Source organism: Aptenodytes patagonicus, chromosome 7 (genome assembly GCF_965638725.1).
Source record: "Aptenodytes patagonicus chromosome 7, bAptPat1.pri.cur, whole genome shotgun sequence".
NCBI classification, from domain to species: domain Eukaryota; kingdom Metazoa; phylum Chordata; class Aves; order Sphenisciformes; family Spheniscidae; genus Aptenodytes; species Aptenodytes patagonicus.
This window is the reverse complement of record NC_134955.1, coordinates 28,059,166-28,078,390: the sequence shown is the minus strand read 5'-3', so window position 1 is coordinate 28,078,390 and position 19,225 is coordinate 28,059,166. Positions and strand designations below refer to the sequence as shown.

General features: G+C 37.8%; 1 protein-coding gene across 1 annotated transcript in view; it reads right to left on the bottom strand.

Annotated features, from left to right (window-relative positions):
• The window catches only part of MYBPC3 (myosin binding protein C3), a 65,912-nt gene extending 56,460 nt beyond the window's left edge, over positions 1-9,452 (bottom strand). The window contains exons 1-2 of the mRNA XM_076344473.1: positions 9,428-9,452; positions 84-350 (exon numbers count right to left, since the gene is read on the bottom strand). Coding sequence (XP_076200588.1) covers positions 84-350; positions 9,428-9,452 — 292 coding nt within the window. The remainder of the gene's footprint in view (positions 1-83; positions 351-9,427) is intronic.
• Positions 9,453-19,225: the final 9,773 nt, after the last annotated feature.

Genomic DNA, 19,225 nt, shown 5'->3' with positions numbered 1-19,225 from the left:
GATTTCCATGGACCTCATTCATGAAGTTTGCATGTGGGCCTGGAAATACTGATGAAATTAGCATTGCTTAGGAAACGCTGTACCTGGTTCCTTGACCTTGAGTTCAAATTTGACCTTGGAACTTCCAGCTATTACAGCATATGTCACATCATCTTCTTTTCCTACATTATTGATTGTCAGTGAATGCTTGTTTCCTTCTGCCTTGATGACATATTTCTCACTTTCAGTAATTTCTGTGCCAGCTCTCTGCCACTTCACCTTGATGCTGGCTTTTTCTGTCTCTGCTTCAAACACAGCTGTGCTTCCGGCTGTCACCTCTGTCGTCTTCGGCTTCTTGGTAAATGCAGAAACTAAAAAAAGAGAGAGGGCTCACTAAAATCTGTTTTGCAGTTGCGGCATATCTGGTGTAGTCAGCTGTTGTGGCTGCAACAGCTGTCTCCTTTCTCTCCCATTTGCCCATGCAAGATATAAATTACAACACTTTCCACAGAGAAGTCGTGGAATTGTCTGCATTTATCAAATTTTGTCTCTGACTGAGATGTCATATCTTCTCCATATTGTCATGAAATAAAATGGAATGGATAGCAAACTCATCTCACTGTCCATCTTCCTTTCTTTCCCCCATAATGAGCTCTGATTTTTCATAAGTGAATGTTTTGAGCTATGACAAGATGGTATGATATGTATTCTTACATATCAAGCTCTCTACGTTAATTTGCTATGCAGTTTCATTTAGAAATATTAATTCTGTCCTAACAGTTGCATAATACAGTTGTTAAACAGGTTCAGGATCTGTTCCTGCAACAAAATTGCAGTTTGTGTGCTAATATACCACAATGAATTAGTGGTTCATGTTTAGTCCTTCTGTTTTGACTGATCAGGGCTTTAGTGGAAAGGGATGCACGTTCCTATGATGGCCCTTGTAATTTTATCCCAGCTAAAATAATATCAATTGTTGTTTGCATTCAAATGTTTAGTTCAGCATTAAAAATTAAAGTACTTGCCCACATAGCACTCTACAGCAACTAGTTTTCTAATTAATTACAAGGTGGATCAAAATATTTCCTCTATGTGTCCAGAAGCACTTATAATGCTTATAATGAGAATTAATTAAATTATTAATATATGGGGTGAACAAGCATAAACCAAATGATCTGTTTTGGTTCATATGTAACCAAAGTAGCACAATAGATAGGAATTTCAAAAGCAAGCAATGTATCGTGATTTTGGTCCATGAGTATCCTAATCTTTCTCAAGATTCAATTTTATAAGGTAACTTATTTTACTAATTTCTTTACCCTGATTTATTTATTTAGATTTCTTCACTTTATTTTGAATAAATTTTTTCATTTTATGCTCATGTTTTGGTCTTAACGAAATCTGTTATCTTTTTGCTAATTGCCATGAGCTATGTTCATGTATAAAAATACCAGTAATTAACATTCTGATTCATACATTGAATGGTTTTTGTGCATCATTATGTCATCTTTTTATTGACTTACCCCTGCATAACCACGCTTTTATAAAATATTAGTAATTCCATCACATTTACTTATATCTGTCACCTCTGTGGCAAATTGTCTATGGCTCTTCTACTTGGGCAGCAACAAGAACTCTTCCAAACACCACAACAACAGTTATAATTAGCTTTAAACTTTTGATTCTGCTTTACAAAAATGAAGGGAACGTGGCATAGAAATATTTAAAAAAAATAGTTTATACTCATGTTCAAACAGGTGCTTTAGTTAGTATAAATGGTATATTAGTAATAATACCATCTGTTCATTGCACAAAATCTCTATTCCTGTAGCATGAACTCAGACTGCATAAATTAATTGACCTCAGTAGAGTTACATCTGCAAAGATTTCATCTGATGGCCTTTGGACTTTAGTCATAATACAGTTCATGTTTCTTGCATTGTTTTGCAAAGCATTCAAAGCTGCTTAAACATCAATTAAAGTATCAATTACAAATACTTTTAGAATTTAGTATGTATTGTATTTTGCCTCTCTTTGTTATATAAAAACCTAAATTACATTTTTTCTCTTTCTTTTTTCTTTTTTATCCCCACATTTTATATATTTGATGAAAAAAACATTTTGGTTTGCACTGAGCCTATAGTAGCCTTGACTGAGCTCCAGTTATATTCTTCTGCATGCTTTTCTTCCATGTTAAGATATAAGTGTGTGAAATTTCCTCTGGGAGTGGAATGTCCCCGCATGCTTTTATTTGTGTTTTTTCTAACCGCAGGCCTGTAAGTGGTGTAATTGTTCTTAAACGGAATATAGGACCGTGTAGAATATAGGGCTCTATGCTATAGCGTAATACTCAAAAGCCTGTTATCAGTTGCACATCTTTTGATACAGCATTGCACTTCAGTAGATAACACAGCAGGGTATACTTTGATGCAGTGTATCGTGAATAATTGCAGATGAGTTATTGTAGACAGCAGGTTTGATATACAGAATTCAAAAGACATGTAAAGGTGGCCAGGCTACCGCACAGTGGGGAGCCAGGTCAGTTCTGGAACCCACTCCTGAAATACCTACTATCTGGCTCCTCTCCCTGTGACGCTAGAGATAAAGCAGCTAAGAGGCATCTTTTTTGTCTCTGAGTGCTATCATAATCACTATTCTATTTAAGCACAAAAGAATCTATAAATATATTAATTACTTAACAGCAATGTGGCCTGTAAAGGTTCCAGCCTACAAGTGGCAGGGTTTCAAGACATGCATACTTGGAAGTAACTCTCTGATCTGCTGCACACCCTGCAAAATGATTAGGTTTCTTACATTTATTTTAGATGACTCAACAGAAACAGATTGTTGGCCAGAGCTACATGCACAGTGAGAAATCTTCACCACCACATAATATTTCTGACTTTCGGGAAATCTAAATACATATGTAGAAGTTTACAAGTAAGTCTCCTTGTCCTTTTTTTTTCCTCTCTCTCCCTTTCCTGCCAAAAGACTCATTTTGGTTCCAACTTAAAATGATTGTGAATACTTCCACTAAAGCATAAAATTGGAAAAGCCCAAAATCTCCCATGAGAATAAAGGCCTGCAGGAACAGTTTTTGAGAACCCACTTTTTCACAGGTAAAGGAGACTCTAAGAGTCATTTTCCTGCACTTGAGATTCAGAGTCAGTGGGTGACAGTGTCCAAAATAGTGTCTCTCTGTATTCATCTGTATTCCCTTTCATCTTTCAGTGTTCGTATTTGCAAAGGAAAAGTAGCGATGCAGGGCTGGAGATTTTACAGGAAATTACTTTGTTGCAGAACAGAGGTTGCTGAACAAGCATGTGAAGAGAATGCTGTCATTTTTCCTTCTGGGGGAAAAATGAGCTGCTTAACAGAAGAAAGAGAAGCGAGAGATCAGCTGTTCCCTGTCTCCTTTGTTGTGCCTGCTACTTTAAGTAACACATAAATCCAAGTTCACCAGCAGATTTTTTTTTTTCTCATGCAGTTATACCAATCTAATCCAGCTATTTCCTCATTAGGAATGTTCCTAAACACCACCATTCAAAACTTCTTGTCTGTCCTGAGAGCCTCACTTTTGCCCGCTTTTATCAGAAACACATTCCCCATTTGGCACTCCCTCACTTCAACATTTGGCTTCTACCCAGATACACCCCTCTGAGTTCCATATATCCATCCCATGCTCAAAACACTCTTGGATACGACCACCACCATCAGGCTGTGGAAAACCCAACAACTGTGACACCTCTCATGTGATGTTGTGGAATGTCCTACAGCTCTTGTGCCTGTCAGGCACTGACAGATCTCAGGCACTATCACGTGTTTATCCAGACTGCAGTCGAACATGCACTTAGGAGCCATTGGGCTGGGGCACCTGATGACCAAGTAGCCCATGTCCTCTGCCGCCCACTTAGTTAACTCTCTGCTTCCCAGTAAATTCTAACCCACCCTGCACAAAGGGAGAGAAAGATGACATTAGTACTAACATACTACAGCAATTCTTGAGAGAGGGCAGAGACGCACATGAGTTTACCAGTGCTGATGATGACAGGAATTATTGAAGGGAAGGAGAGCGATAGGTGCTCTGTGTGTGTGTGTGTGTGTTTTGGGGGGATGGAATTGGAATTGCTGCGGGGAGTTAACATGGGGAGAGAAGAGGGATGTGGAGCTAATGAAAGAAAATGAGGCTAGAGCCACTTCGTACTAACCCATTTTTCAGCACTTCACATCTCATGTCCCAGATCTTCCTAATCACTTCTAGCTTCCATAATGCAAAGAACTTCATATAATTTCTGAATAATGTAAACCAGCAAATTCCTACCCCAGGCAGAAGAGGAAGCAGGCTGTGTGTGGTCTGCAATAGTCTTGCAGAAAACTTTTCGGTGGCTAATGCTGCTGCTACCGAAACTGGCATGCAGCACCCATCCTTTAAAAGTCTTGTAACACCTGAAGATGTACACATCAGCCATACAGTTATGTATATTACATGAGTTACAGCTTCCTTAATTAGTAATAAAAAGCTCTATTTGGAGGGCCATGATCAGATTGCATTTTGATAATAATTTATTAATAAGTCTTTCAATCAGGAGGCTGAAGAAATATGAAATACATTTGCTTTTGGCCAAATTAAACCAGAATGACATAATTTAAGTTCCAAAAGCAATTTTCTTCACTTTTCACCCAAATAAAATAAGAAAACTAGTGTTCTGCCTTCCTACTGCTGCCATTTATTAAATCTTCATACTAGCACCTTCATGCTTTCTCCCTTACTTTCTGACCTGCTTTGAAGCAATCTCCTTCTAACACCCACTAAACCTAGTTTACTATTCTGCTTCAAAACTTTTTCATACTCTTCTATGTAAAAGCCTAGAAAATGGCTAAGCTACTACCCAGGTCGCTATCTATTGTACTAATCAATGTTTCCTTTGCTCTCTTGTTGAACTGTCTATCTATTTACTGGGCTTTTATTTTGTAAGTATTTTGAGGCAGAGACTGTTTTTCTGTTGTCTTTGTACAGCATCAAGTTGTTAGTAAGTAGCTACTAAGTACCGTTGTATCCCTAATAAGTTAGGAGGTAGAAGAAACATTCCTATTTGATTATTGTCAGAAAAAATGGAGATGAGACATATATTAAAATAATATTTAAATAACTGGAATAATTTCAATTCCTAGCCATTTTCTCTAAATAATTTGGCTTGTTAAGAATCACAAGCATTGGGTGAAAACCTTTTCCTAAAATCACTGAATTTCAAAGTATGTGTGAAGTATGTGATGAAAGTGAGGAAGAAGTGTGGATTCCACAAGAGTGATTTTAGCTAGATAGAGTGATAAAGGAGAGCCATCCTCTTGGGGTTTTTTTTATTATTATTTCATCCTGCTTTTCAGAGTGGCGGCTCTGACTTCAGCTCTTCATCATTCATTATTTGTGATACGTACATGGAGGAGAGGGAGATAAGCACTAAAGAAGAATGTGTGTTAAAGAAGGCTTTCAAATTATATTTCTGCCTTTCTGAAATATAAACTGCTAAAGGTATAAATGTTTTAGGAGAATCTAATGTATCTGTTTGAATGTACGTGCTACAAACTCCAGCAGAAATCTGTGATGAGTGTAATTAGAAAAAACAGAATCACAGGTTTTCTTCCATAAAGCTGAGTTATCTTACTGCACATTCTGTGTATTTGGTATTAAAATATGTATCTGGCCAATGTATTGAATTAATATTACAAAAGTAATACTAGCTTTTGGAATTCCTTAATTTGTTAAGGTTTCATGTTGAAAATTTATCTTTGCTTTAGTACTTACACTTGGCATCTAGCTTTCCTTTTGTACCATTTGCTCTTCCATTGAGTTAAAAGCCAAACTGTGGATAAGCAGACTTCAGTAACGGACCTTGTAAATTCCTTGCTGAGGAACTATATAAAGATGCTGCGCATTCCTCGGTCAGGACCTAAGTGGCTTCTTGCAATTACAAGCTTAATCATTCCATGATCCAAAAGCTATTGAACTACTCAATCTTATCATTCCTTGCCTACTTCAGCAGCTGAGATTGTAAATTCCTGTAACATGAGCAACAGGCGAGGAATAGTTTCACTAAGCAGTCTCACCTCTCTCTCTATGCCTCCATCATACTTTCTGTAAAATGGGGATAATAATGTTCAGCTTGCTTTGTATTTTAACTTATAAAAGAGGAAATTATATCTATATGAATTGTTATTATATTATTATTTTTTTTTTATTACTGTAGTGCACAGAATTTCATTATCGTGGAGCAGTACTTTACTGTGCTAGGTGTTTGCAAAGGTAAAACGATGAGCTTATATTCAAACTAAAATTCTACAGTCCACTGTTCATTATGCAACATTGATTATTATTTTAATGCCAAAAGCCTCTGTGTATTTACAAGCCAGGTTATTTATAAACCCTTGATAAAATTTCCTAATCTGAACTGCAAAATCTAGACTACTCCATGTATAAAATACAGTCAATAAAAATTGACTGATTTTCAGAGAAGGTCAGTAATACCAGGCTTCTCCTTTTCCAGATATAGTAATGCACACATTTCCCATTATGTCCCATTTATCTACTAAATTTGGTGTTTAACAGGTCAGCTGTTTCCTCTTAATGTCACAAAATATTGTTAGGGAAATGGTTGGGTTTTTTTAATCTTTCTGAATTTTCACAACAAAAAAAGCGATCAAAACCTTCCAAAAAGTGAGCCTTTGAACAGAGATTAACTATGAAATGTTTAAATCAAAGGGAGAAGAACATAAAGTTTCTGCAACAGAACACTGCAAAAAGTGATGCTTTTCAATGGTTGATTGTTTGCTCTGACACTAAATTGCTACAGGTCGTCTAAATCCTGTTGCTTTTGGGGAGTGTACAGATTTTCTGGAAAGCTATAACAGTTCTTTTGGTATTGTGTAAAGAAATAGGGCAGTACTTATCCTGAAGTATTTTAGTTGGTCAGTTTAAAGTAAAAGAATGTCTGTTGGAAAATCTACTTCGCTCTTTTAGGTTTTGTGGTTTCTTTTTTGTTTGTTTGTTTGTTTGTTTTTTTAACATGTTAAAAGGTTTTTTTAAAACAGCAGATATAGGCAGAATATCTCTGATCATTCTCTGGCATGAAGCATTTTCCTTTACCTATGCACCAGATGCCCAAATTTCAGTAATATAGACTAAAGATCTCTTAGGGTTCTTCAATATTGTAACTATATGGTATGTGAAAGACAGGAATCGTGATTTGTCCAAGTGTGAATTGCTAGATGATTATTCAGCTCTCCTGAGATTATGCTCAACATTATCCCATCTTGAAATGGCTTGAACTATATAAACAATATGAAATAGAAAACCAAAGGGATTAATGTCTCTTGGGAGAATGAGAAGATCCCCTCTAGAAGTTATGGGGCATGTGACTGGTTCTGTCTCAGTCAGAGTGGGTAGTAAGAGCTTTTCCTCCCCCTGCTGCGATAATTACAGTGTTTGGCCTGGTTTGTTCATAAGAATTGTGTAGGACTAGTGATGTTAGGCACCTGTTAGATTTCATGGAGAAATAAGCTGGAATAGAATTTCTCTTCACCATTAGCTAGCAAAGGTGGGCATCTTCACAAACAGAGCAGTTGCCTCTCATCCACAGAGACTGAAAATGTTAATTTAGAGGCAGTTAAACCATTAGAAATCAAAAGTCACAATACCTAGGTGATCACACTGTCAAATTTTGCCTACTCTGTCATATTTCTTTTTGCCAGCATTGTCAATCACAAGCATTAGACATTTCAATAAATCTCAAAAATCATGTGACTTTAATAATAGAATATTATTATGAATGTCTTATTTTTGGGGTGATTGCTGAACCTTTACAGCTTATATTTTCAAGGTTTTCTCTACAATTACAAGGTCTGGTATATACTTCTTTTTTATATATGATTCTACTTCCATCTGATTTCAGAAATTTGCAGCTTTAAGAACACCAAATGATGTTATAGTTGTGATAAAATTGAAGGATTGGTGACACCACTGCTGCTTTAAAGTTATCATATAGAGGGAACAAAAAGAATCTTGTTGGAGTTAATCATGCTTTAGTGCTTTGCAGTTCTTAATGGGAGATACGGGCTGGATTTGTGCTCTGCCTCTGGCAGTGGCTGACTCCAAATATTTTGGCCAAAATGAAAGTTCTTCTTAACAAGTTCATCTTCTTTTGTTGTGACCACAAGAGATTTTCCCATTGACCAACCTAACAGGAGACTGATGGCTGTTCAGTCCTTTGCAAAGCACAAAAGCCTATATTAATAAGTATCAACAGCTATTGTTGACTAATTCTGGAAACTGCACGTTATTAAAAAAGCATGCACCTTGTACTGTACATTCAGGTAGTAGTGATTCTGGGTATACACCGGTGTCAGTGAAGTGAGAGCTCTAAAAGTGAAGAATCCCAGATTTAGTACTATTTTCTCGGGCCCTGTGTATTGGATCTGTGCACACTTTTCAAACAATCATAACTTCAGCTTTTGGCAACTTTTTTTCCAAACTTCATTGCGGACACAAAGTGCTCCTGAGGCACCTTCGTCTACCCACACACAGGTGTCCTGAAGCTAAACTCTCCCTATCTCTGCTTCCCAGGCTCTCTTCCTCCTTCTCAGACAAATAGATTCATTGCACCTTACACCCCATCCTAGGCCTCCCCTTCTTTCCTATGTGGGCAGCCTCTGAGTGATTCCTTATTTCTCAATTTTAAATTAGAACTTTCCTAAATCTGAAATATTTTCCTGATGTTTTTCTAGTGGGGCAGGACTTGCACTGGGCTCTGTGACCTTGGCTTTCTGAAAATGGCTAGTTATCTTCTGGCTCAAGAGGAAAGGATGGAGGAGGGTGAATGAAAAGAAATACGCATATGTTCTTTGCAGTACAATGTCTTTTTTTTTCCTAGTGCTCCACTGTCACTGGTTGGAAGAACGAGAAAGAGTAAGCTCTGAACCAGGTGCCATTTGCTTTCATTTTCACAGAGATTTCACTAACAACAAATACCATCAAAGTTTGCCACTTACACTTCCTCAAAAGGATCAAAGAAAAAAACAAAACAAAGCCAGGAGAGCTTTATACTGCCTAATTGCCCAAGAGAGAGACTACAAGCTTTTTTCAGAGTCCTAAAGGTGACTGGGAAAGGAAATGAGAAATGAAAAGAATCTGAGAATGAAACACGTTTCACCTCTATTCTTTCCTCATCCAAAGTCTCTTGAGAAAATTCTGTGGCTGAGTTGCCAAACTAGTTACTGATTTCTCTGCAAGATCACTCAACATCTCTTATATTTATAACCTCATAAAATACCGTCTCTTTTTCCTCTCTATTTTTTGTTTCCACTGAGACATCTCATTTCTCTAGCATACAAAAGCTACTCACATTTTTCTCTGTCAAGCTGTTCTTAGGTTTTGTCTGTCAGTTATGATCCTTACCTGTTTTCTTTACAGGCTCTGGCATCTTCACTTTGTTTCTGATGAAGCTCGCAGTTGTATCTAGAAAGTAGGGTCCGAACTAAACAGGAATGAGACTGCAGGGCTTTTGAGACCCCCTAAAGAAACACTCGGTGGAAGCCCCCATCCTGCTCCTCCCCTTTGATCCCCCACTGTTGTCAACTACGGCACCTTATCAACAGCAGGACACACTTGACAGGCTACATCAGCTGGGATAAATATAGCCAAGTTCCAGGAGCCAGAGAGCTCAAACCACCCAAGACTGGCTACTGCTGATCTGTTGGTACAAACCAGAGCACAGTCTGATGTTGCACATGTGTACCGTACATTTTCCAGCTTCACGTATGTATTGCATTAAGAATTCCTACACTGCCATGTTTATAGCACATTCAGCAAACTAGATCTGATAGTTACATCTCCTGTATGCTGGTTCTGTACTTACTCTAAGTATGTATCTGCTCGCATTCTTGCTACCAATTTCAGTCTTTGTTATTGTTATAATTGGGTCAGAACTGAACAGCCACTCAGAGAGCTTTTTTCTTGTTTCTGTTTTTTTCTCTTCTACTGAAGACTGTGTTTGTAGGACTAAATGTGAACCTTCAGGAAAGAACTTTCTTTTTCAGAGACACTTATACGTTACTGACGTTTGCAGTCACAACTAGAAAGCATGACACTACTTAAATAGTTTCAGTCCTCCCTCCCCATCCACCCACTTGATCTGAAGCATACATTTCTTGAAAACTAGAAAGTCTTTTTTTTTTTTCTTTTAAGTACCATTTAAAAAACAGTTCCAAGGTTCTAATACCTTGGATACCTCTAGAAATTTTAATTTTGCTTAATTATATAGAAAAGATCTGGGGGAAACCTCATTAGAAAATTACTCTGGTATTGCCATTTCATGCTCCAGTCATTGCTTCTTATTTAGTCATAGATTTAGAATATGTCAAAATAGCAACGGTGGACAATCATCCCTTTTATTGACTTGGTGGTATATCCATTTCCTGTCACTTTTGTCTGTCTCATTTTGAGTTTTGAGCTTTATCAGAGAAACTCTGTAAGCCAAGCATTTAGCACATTTTAGCTACCACTAATATTGAAAAAAGAATTTAAAAAAAATGTGGGTTTCAGTTTTTTGAGTTTTATTAGCCTGTAAAAACCTCAATCTAAAGGATTTCTGCTTTTGGCAGGGAGCTCAGAATAGACGAGTGTGCACGCAGCCCATCAATCACTGTACTTTTTGTCTGTCTTTCACATCTGACTCTCTGGGTAGACTGATAGGACAAATGTGAACATGCAAGAATGACTGCTGCTACCTCTCCTGATTTTGGGCCAAATACTTCCTCCCCTTCCCCTGAAGGAATTTTTTACATATGAGTGAGGAAGATGGGCAGGATGTGACCTATGTACATTTTCCATTGCTTCTGTTTCTAGTGGAGCACAAGTTAGCATGATATGTTTTTGACCTACCATCCTGTGCCTGAGGCATTTCACTGGGAGTCAGGAAATCTCAGCTGTTTGCTTTGGCTTGAACTCTTTCAAAGGGCTTGGGTCCCACAGTATGAAAAATCTGTCACTCGACTAGTGATGATCATTATTCCTTTCTTAAATATTTCTCCCTATTAGAGAGCTGCCATTAACTCCCTCTTCTCTCCAGAGCTGATCCCCAACACGCTGTTGGAACAGCATCCAGATCCCTTCTGGGAAGAGATTTGTCTCCCTGCAACCTTAGACAACAGAGGCCACAGGAGGCAGAACTACCACGGACTGATACGGAGAAAGAAAAAAACCTATGCAGATTATCCAGAGGTGCACTGTGATCAGAGCCACGCTTCTTCTCAACTTAGTTGCCTCTCTAGTATGTGTCCTCGAAATAATGTTTACAAAGAAAATTAGCTGACTAGAAGTCACTTCTGCAGTATTTAAAATATGAACCTCTTGTAATTGCCATCAGAATATGCTAATCTTCTTCAGGAATCATTTTGCCTAGAGAAGTTAGTTCTGCTACTTCATCCTTTCTCCCTCACCTATTAGCAAATAATTATTTTTACCGAAAGCCTGTATGCTATGTCCTGAGGTTCTTGATTTGATAAAAGACGTAGTATGCTGACATGTTATATTAGATTTGGATTCAAAAGATTGTTCAGTTCTGAAGTTTTTTTTACAGTTAGCACCATAGGCCTTTATTACCATTAACTAAAATAGTGTAAGTGGAAATAAACCCATTTGTATGGGTTTAAAGGAAATATATAGTTATATACAAACTCTTTAAAATGCAGGCATTGTAGTATTTATCATATATTCCAAGCCTGTATTTGTTCTCTGTGAGTGTCCAGTAGGAGGTGCTTCAAAGCAAGAACTGAGAACCTTGGAATAATTAGATATGGGATATTTCATATCTAACACAGAACTCATTCTGAATGCTAACAGATATTGGCTTAAGTACATCTTAAATATTTCTTCTAAGTTCTTGGAACTCTCAATATTGTTGATTCACCTAAATACTTATTTCTCTCTAAAGTGACATTAACTCCTTGGACTCAATACTTTCCAGTAGTGGTGATTCCACTGTTGAAACACACATTGTAAAAATAGGAATTCTATTATTGATTCTGAATTTTCCAACTTTTAATTTGAATATCCTCTTGTTCTGGGAGAACAGAAATTGCCATTCAGTGTCTGAATGTTGGTTGTTTTCTATACTTTTGTCACAGCACCTCCAATTTTTTAGGGCAAAAAATACAGCTGTGTAAATCAACATTAAAACACTTTTAAACCTGACGTTACATATGGAAACATTTTCCTTTATTTGCTGCTTTCTTATTGTCAGGTATTTGTCTGTAAAATTGTCAGGCATGTGTCTGATGACGACGTGTCTGTTAGAGGTCAATTCCATCACTTTGACAGCGACGGAAGGGTCCTGCTTCCTCCAGGGCAAATGAGGAGTTCATCCTGCCATCGCATGGCTTGAAGAATAATTGTGTTCATATGTTTCTCTGGAAATTTATGGGATGATCTAAACGGTGTTGCCGTTCAAAGGAGATACAGTCATTCATTAGATTAGATTGAATTCTAAAGGTGTGTTGTTTGAGGGTAGTATCCCAGTAACTGTCTATGAGCCGTTATTTCCTAGGGAATTTGAAAGAAGTTTATGCTAATCTGAAAAATCTAATATGCTAGGATAATAGGTCACTAAAAATACATAAGATGAAGAAGCATTCGCACTGTGTATTAGAAAGGAAAGCTAGACAATATACTCTGCATTTTTTTATTAATGTAGGGAGTACAGCGTGCAGGAGTTCATCCCAATGATGCTTGCTGGGATCATGTAAATAAATTTATTCTGGTTTGCACTCTCTCCTCCTTATTTATCACAGATACTTAGAAACTATTTTAGACTTGAAGCGTTATGGACTCTCATAAGTGCCTGGGAACCTTTTCCCAATATATTTTGTGTTTCCCAAACTTTATATGTGGTTTTTTTTCTCTGTTTAAATATGTATTCCTTGTTTAACGTGGTTGTAGCATTTTCCTTTTAATGAATGGATTTTCCACCTGTGACAACACCTGACATCTTATTTTCTTTGGATCTCTTTTCTCAGGATTTCATTTTACTTATTCCATATCTTTCTCACCGTAGATTTGATTCTTTCTGTACACATTTAGTGGTATAGTTTTAATTCAGCAAGCTACTGGAGGACATGAATAACTTTAAACGTGCACTTAATTCTCACTACTTGTGTGTTCAAAATCAGGCATATTTAATTTAAGTACTGTGGTGAGTCAGTCCCTCAGCTGGTTATTCTCCATAGATACTTTCCAGGATTCAGAATCGAGTTTAATCTGGAGAGAGTATAAGTTACTTCTTCCCTACAATGAAACAGGGCCACGGGAATGATTTAATCTGATGCAGGGAAATTATCCTATTTGAATTATAACTTTGCAGCTTTTGTGATTTTAAATGTTATTTAAAATAGTGTCTGTATGTTCAAGGCAGAGCAAAATGAATGTTTTCTCTGCTATTACACTTCTGGTTACCAGGTGGCAGCATTGTTGTAATGGTAAACCTTTTTCTAGCATTTTCTACATTATATTTATTTATTTATGTAGCCACTTTTAATAACAAAACTGCTATGCAAATGAAATATATGATAGCGATGGCTACACTGGCCCAAAATAGATGTGTAGTGGACTGTGATAGCTACTTACCAGTACACCGCAACACTAGACAATTTTTTAGAAAGTGTGTGAAGTTTCATCCTATATTCAAATGAAACTGAAGTACAAGCATAGTGAAGCAACACGTAATAAATATCTCTGGGGCTTTGCTAAAAAAGTTAATGAGAGGGAAAAGAGTGTCCTTCCTCGTCAGAGGAATTATCTTGCAAGTCTGAACATATTGTTCTGCACCTCAGACAGTGGCTTTCATCATGTAGTTCAAAGTTCAAAAATGACAGTAATAGGTGGCCTGCAGTGGCAGGCCATGTGATGTGTCTTCCTGATTTTGGATAGTTGCAACATGCTTATGCACAGAAACCTGAGGATTATATTTTTTATAGACAAAGTTAGCAGCAACTCCTAATAAGACTCTCCAACTTCCTATTAAAAGGCTATGTTTTTAGATGGTGATGACTTTGCCCAAATGTAGCTCTCCAGGTGGAAAATCTATATATTACTTTTCTACTGTGAGCTTTTTTTGCTTTTAGTTTCTGTCATGCCATATGATTTCTTGCCTCTGTCTCTGTTTATTTGTCTCGCTGCTTCTTAGTTTTGTTTTGCGAAAATATCACCTCCTCTGTGATTCAGCAGTTTCTGAGGACAAGGTAGTATCATTAACTCTCGGTTCCAGGGGCTGCAGATTTACTGGTGTGAATGGTGGGATAGCTGAGCTGGCTCAGTGCAGAGAATGGGTCCAGCAGGAGTCATTCACTGAAGTGCTGCACCCACGAAACCAGGCAGACTGTTTCCTTTGTGCTTTCGGAACACAGAGCTCTGGGGTGTACGGTGCAAAGGCACTTGGCCTCACTGACAGAACTTGAGTTTACAAGGGCTTATGAGAGCTGGGTAATGCTGATCCTGCTTATCTGAGCTTCCCTCTGCACAACCATTTTGTATCCCTACAGTTTACACCCCATATTTGGGATCTTTCTGGACATTTGACAGTTAACTTGCTTTCATTTCAGGGATGTACTTTCAACTAGCTTCATGATAACGAACCTGAGTCGCTCCATATTCTAGACTACAGAAAAAATGCAGTCTACATATGTTCAGTGAGAACTTTCTAGATTTTATCCTCTTAAGAAGTTTTGACTGTGTCAGTTGGGTGCAGTATAGGGGTCAGCAGAATCTTCTCTGTGTTTGTCTCTGGGCTACTGTGGGGCTTGAGCTGAATCCTCACACTTGAACTAAGAACAAACAGCATGTATGTCCTGGGCTTCAAATAGCATCTCCTTCACGTGCATACAAAATGGAGGGGAGAGCTGTGGGGGGCAAAGAATTGGACCTTTAGAGAGAGAAGGGAACACACCAAGTAGAGCAGGACAAAGAAATAAAAATATGTGATTGAAGGATATGGGTGGGGAGAAGAAAATTGAGGCTAGAGGTTGTGGGAGGTGTTTGAAATAGATCCTCAAAGGACAAGAATATTGAATGGGGAGCTGGGGTACAAATGGGAGGGAGGGAAGAGAACTGGGAGTCAGTAGGTGATAAGGCTGAAACTGTAAGGGGATGTGGGATGGGAAAACTATAAATGGCTGAACAAATATATTGGAACTGAGAACCATTCGCATAAAGAGAAGCTGACTGGAGGCACATGTGAGAAAAGTTGGTCTGAGATGAAGAAATTAAGACTAGCCCATCAAAAGTTGAAACCTGACATTGAGAATAAAGCAACTGGGATCTACTAAATATGGAGGGGTCTGGTGGCTGAGTCTAGAGATGGAGAAAAGCTGATTGAAGAGCTGGGATTGGATAGCTGGGACTGGCTGAGAAAGGAACAGAGTACAGAGTGCTGGTGGGTGGGAAAAAGTGGAAGAGGGAATGTCTAAAGAAGAATTCTAGAATTATGTTTCTAAAAGAAAACACTCAAACTCAGAAAATTAGTTAGTTAAATCTAAAAGAAACCCAAACTGATTTGTATACGCAAATGCCCATCTTGGCACCCAAACATTCTTCACTTTGCATAAGGCAGAAGCATCGGAGCATTCTGCACAAAGGCGTCAGTGGTCAAAGGGCTTCTCATACCAAGAGCACTGCTGCTCTGCTGCTGGGGAGTTAAAACAAAAGCTCAGAGGGAGCCCTTAAAGCACAGAAACTGCATTCCTTCCTACCACAAAGCCGCTTCCCCAATCCTTTGCATAACCTTGGTCTCCCCAACACCTCCTCCCACCCTTCCTTCTCCTCCACCACCTCCTGCTAAACCTTATCTGCTCTACCACATCCTCATTCTCCTCCTGTCCATAGACTGCTCTGCTCATTCTCACGTACTGCTTTGACTCCCCAATAGTAAAAAGTAACACTGTGGGGAACTGAAGGCATGAAGAAGGGGGATGTGGCTGTATGAGTGGAGAGAATGGAAAGAAACAGAGAATGAAAAGAAAGTTGCCCTGAGAAACCTGATCTAATTGGCCTGCTTTGAGTAGGGGGTTGGATGAGATGACCTCCAAAGGTCCCTTCCGACCTGTTACTCTGTGATCCTATGTGGTGATGTGAGGTGTTGTGAGAGAAATAAATGGGGCTAAAGCAGACACAGATGAGTTATGAGTGAGAAAATGAGAAAGAATATCTGCGGCCTACTGCTGTTTTCATGTTCTTTGGAAGAAGTTCACATTCCCCAGCTCTTGGACTAGGACTCTGATGACTTGGGTTATATACAGACCTCCCTAATACCACAGGCTCAACTGAACCAACTGAATTGCAACATGCAAATTTGTTAGAGAGGAAAGGTGAAACTTGGTGAAGTTTTAGCTATGTTACAGTTGCTTCAAAGAGCAAAGCTCTTTGTCTACTTGACTGTAGTATGAGATTAGTGGGTTCATTACAGTAGCTTTGTTTATTACAAGCTTTATGATTTTAGTGTTTTAGGTACATGGGTATGTGAAATTATGTAAATCTGGTTTGAGTATCGCTTAGAACAAGGAAAGGTGGTGAGATAGCAAGTTAACACACAAAATAAATTAGAAATAAATGCAAATTCTTGGACTTGGTACCCAAAGAGTGCTGTAGTCTGTGTCATATCATAGTCTTTTCTACCAGTAATCCATATATTTTAAATACACAAGAGTGGGATTCCCATAGAGAAGATACTGTTCTGGGCTTTGAGAAAGAAAAAATACTTATTGTATTGTCATCAGTGATAAAGTCTCTGCTATGAATTTATAATGTACAGTTAGAGTATAAGCAAAATTAGAGCAATAGAGTAACTAAACTGAATTGGACTGTCATGTGATATATGTGCTTGTTATGAAGTTGACGCTATAAGCTTGATGATTATGAAGTGACTTTTGTTGTGCAGAGATTTGAATGAGGGAGGAAAAAAGAACTAGAAAGAAATGGAGGAAAGAAAAAGACATTAAGGGATACAAATAGAAAAAGTAAACTGAGGCAGAAGGTTTACTGAGGCAAAAAAACCTGGCAAAGTACAGAGCGTAAGCCCTGTTGTAATCGAAAATGAAGACAAATACAGAGCATAAGACTCTGGCAGTGTATGGATCTCAAAATGAGGCTATGGAGATAAAATTTAATGAAGGAGGAGACAAAAAACCAGTAAATATATTAGGAGATATATATATGTATTTTTCAGGAGGTTTGGGGGATTCAATACATGTAGACTGTCAGGCAAAAACAAACGATAGCACCTTTAACTGCGGTTCTGTCTGATGTAGGTGAGTAGCAGCTCAGATCTAGAAATGTCTAAAACTCTCTTTGACTGGGTAGAATTAAAAAATATATGCTATCTCTGTAAATGATTATAAGCAATTATCCCTCAGGACAGCCAGTGCAATTTTTCTACCTTCTACACCTCTGATGCATGGCTGGAGGGAGTCTAAAATATTGTAGGAAATTCAGTATTTGGGATTTAGCTCAGCAATAGTTTTCTGAATAATATCTTTCCACAAGAATTGATTAGGAACTAGTCAGCAGCTAATAGAAGTGGTTGGTTTTTTTTAAAGCAGGCTGTAAAGGTCATATGTAAGTTGAAATCCAGCTGTAGTATGAATGCTTGCATTGAAAAAGGATTGATGATCTGTAACAGCAGTCGGCTGCAAAATGTTCCAATAAACTTGTGCTAATCATGGGTCATCTCTCCAGATAATGACCCGACATACCTTTTTCCAGCGTGTCTGCCTGTCTGGTACTTGGCCACTTTCAGAGAAAATGGAACGCTTGCTTCTCTGTAATTTTCCTGATTTTGTCACATTAATTTTGGTATTTTTCTCTAAAAAAGCCTAAGAGCTTCTGCTTGCATATGCAACTGAATGGCAATAATTCAGCTTGATTAGACAGCCTACTATCCAGACCAGTTTGATTGGATGGGATACAAACGGTACTGTGGCAGAGAAGCATCATCATTTGATCTCCTTCACAGCTGCAACACATGATTATCCAGACTCTTTATGCCACAGATGAAAAACCTAACCAGAAACAGATGGGGGGTGAATATTTTTAGAAACAGTATTTCAAAGCATTAACAAGAGGAAGAGAAAAAGACTTCAACTTTGGAGATAAAGAAAATTTTAAACCTGCTTGTTAAAGTATATTAAATAGTATTTTTTAAAATGTTTTAATTATTAATAATACTGTCCGCAGAAATATTTTTCCTCAGATTCTTCCACTTCCATTTCCATGTTACTTGTGGCCAAAACCAGTGTAAAATGCAAATTCTTCAATTCAAGTACAAGTAGGTGCTCTGAAATAGTAATTTATAGTAATGCACAGTGCTCAAATCACTCATTTAAAGGTTCTTGTTGTTTCTGTTTGAATGTTTATTTTAGTTTTGTGTTATTTCTCCAGCATCTAATTGTTTTCTATGCAAGACTTGCTAGGAAAATGGAAAACTAGGTCTCTGAGATCTAAGAAGGCTTTTTGACAAGCTTGAAATGGCTTTTGTGACATCCTAAACATCTCTACAATTAGCTCACCAGTTAGCTCTTTTCAGTCATCATAGTTTTCCTGCAAGAGGAAATGGTCCTTCTCCTTCAAATTATAGTGTCAGAGAATGATCAGTTCTGCTTTTCAAACTGTGTTTGTGATAAAGATATTTTTGTGAAGAGAGGAATTAATCCTCTAGTTTTCTTGAATATCAAGTCTGCAAGTCTGATGAGGGCAGATGTCTTTTTCTAGTAGCAAGTCAGTGGTGGAGAGTCATCATCAGTACCAAGCAGAAAAGTCCTGAGTTTCTAGCTCAGCACTGAAGAAACCTGAATTATGTCAGCATTGAGTGTAGTTCTAGTCTTTTGAGAGCTACCTTCAGTGTCTTCAGCTTCCATCCTACAACTGCAATATGGATGCAGATGGAGTTTATACAAATCTAATTTAGGGCGTATTACATTGTGTCCTGTAGGAAGTAAATTCTTACAGTACAATTTTAGAAACAAAATCTCTTCTTAAATTGTTTTATAGCTTTGAGATATCCTAACCCTAATTGAATAAAAAATATTTGACTAGGAGAATATACATGGTCCTCAAAGAACAGTAACTAAAAGTTGGGTTGCAAGATTTTTTATAAGACTGAAAGATAATTTCTATTTATTATTGTTGTCTTGGATAGAGAAAGTTCTGAAG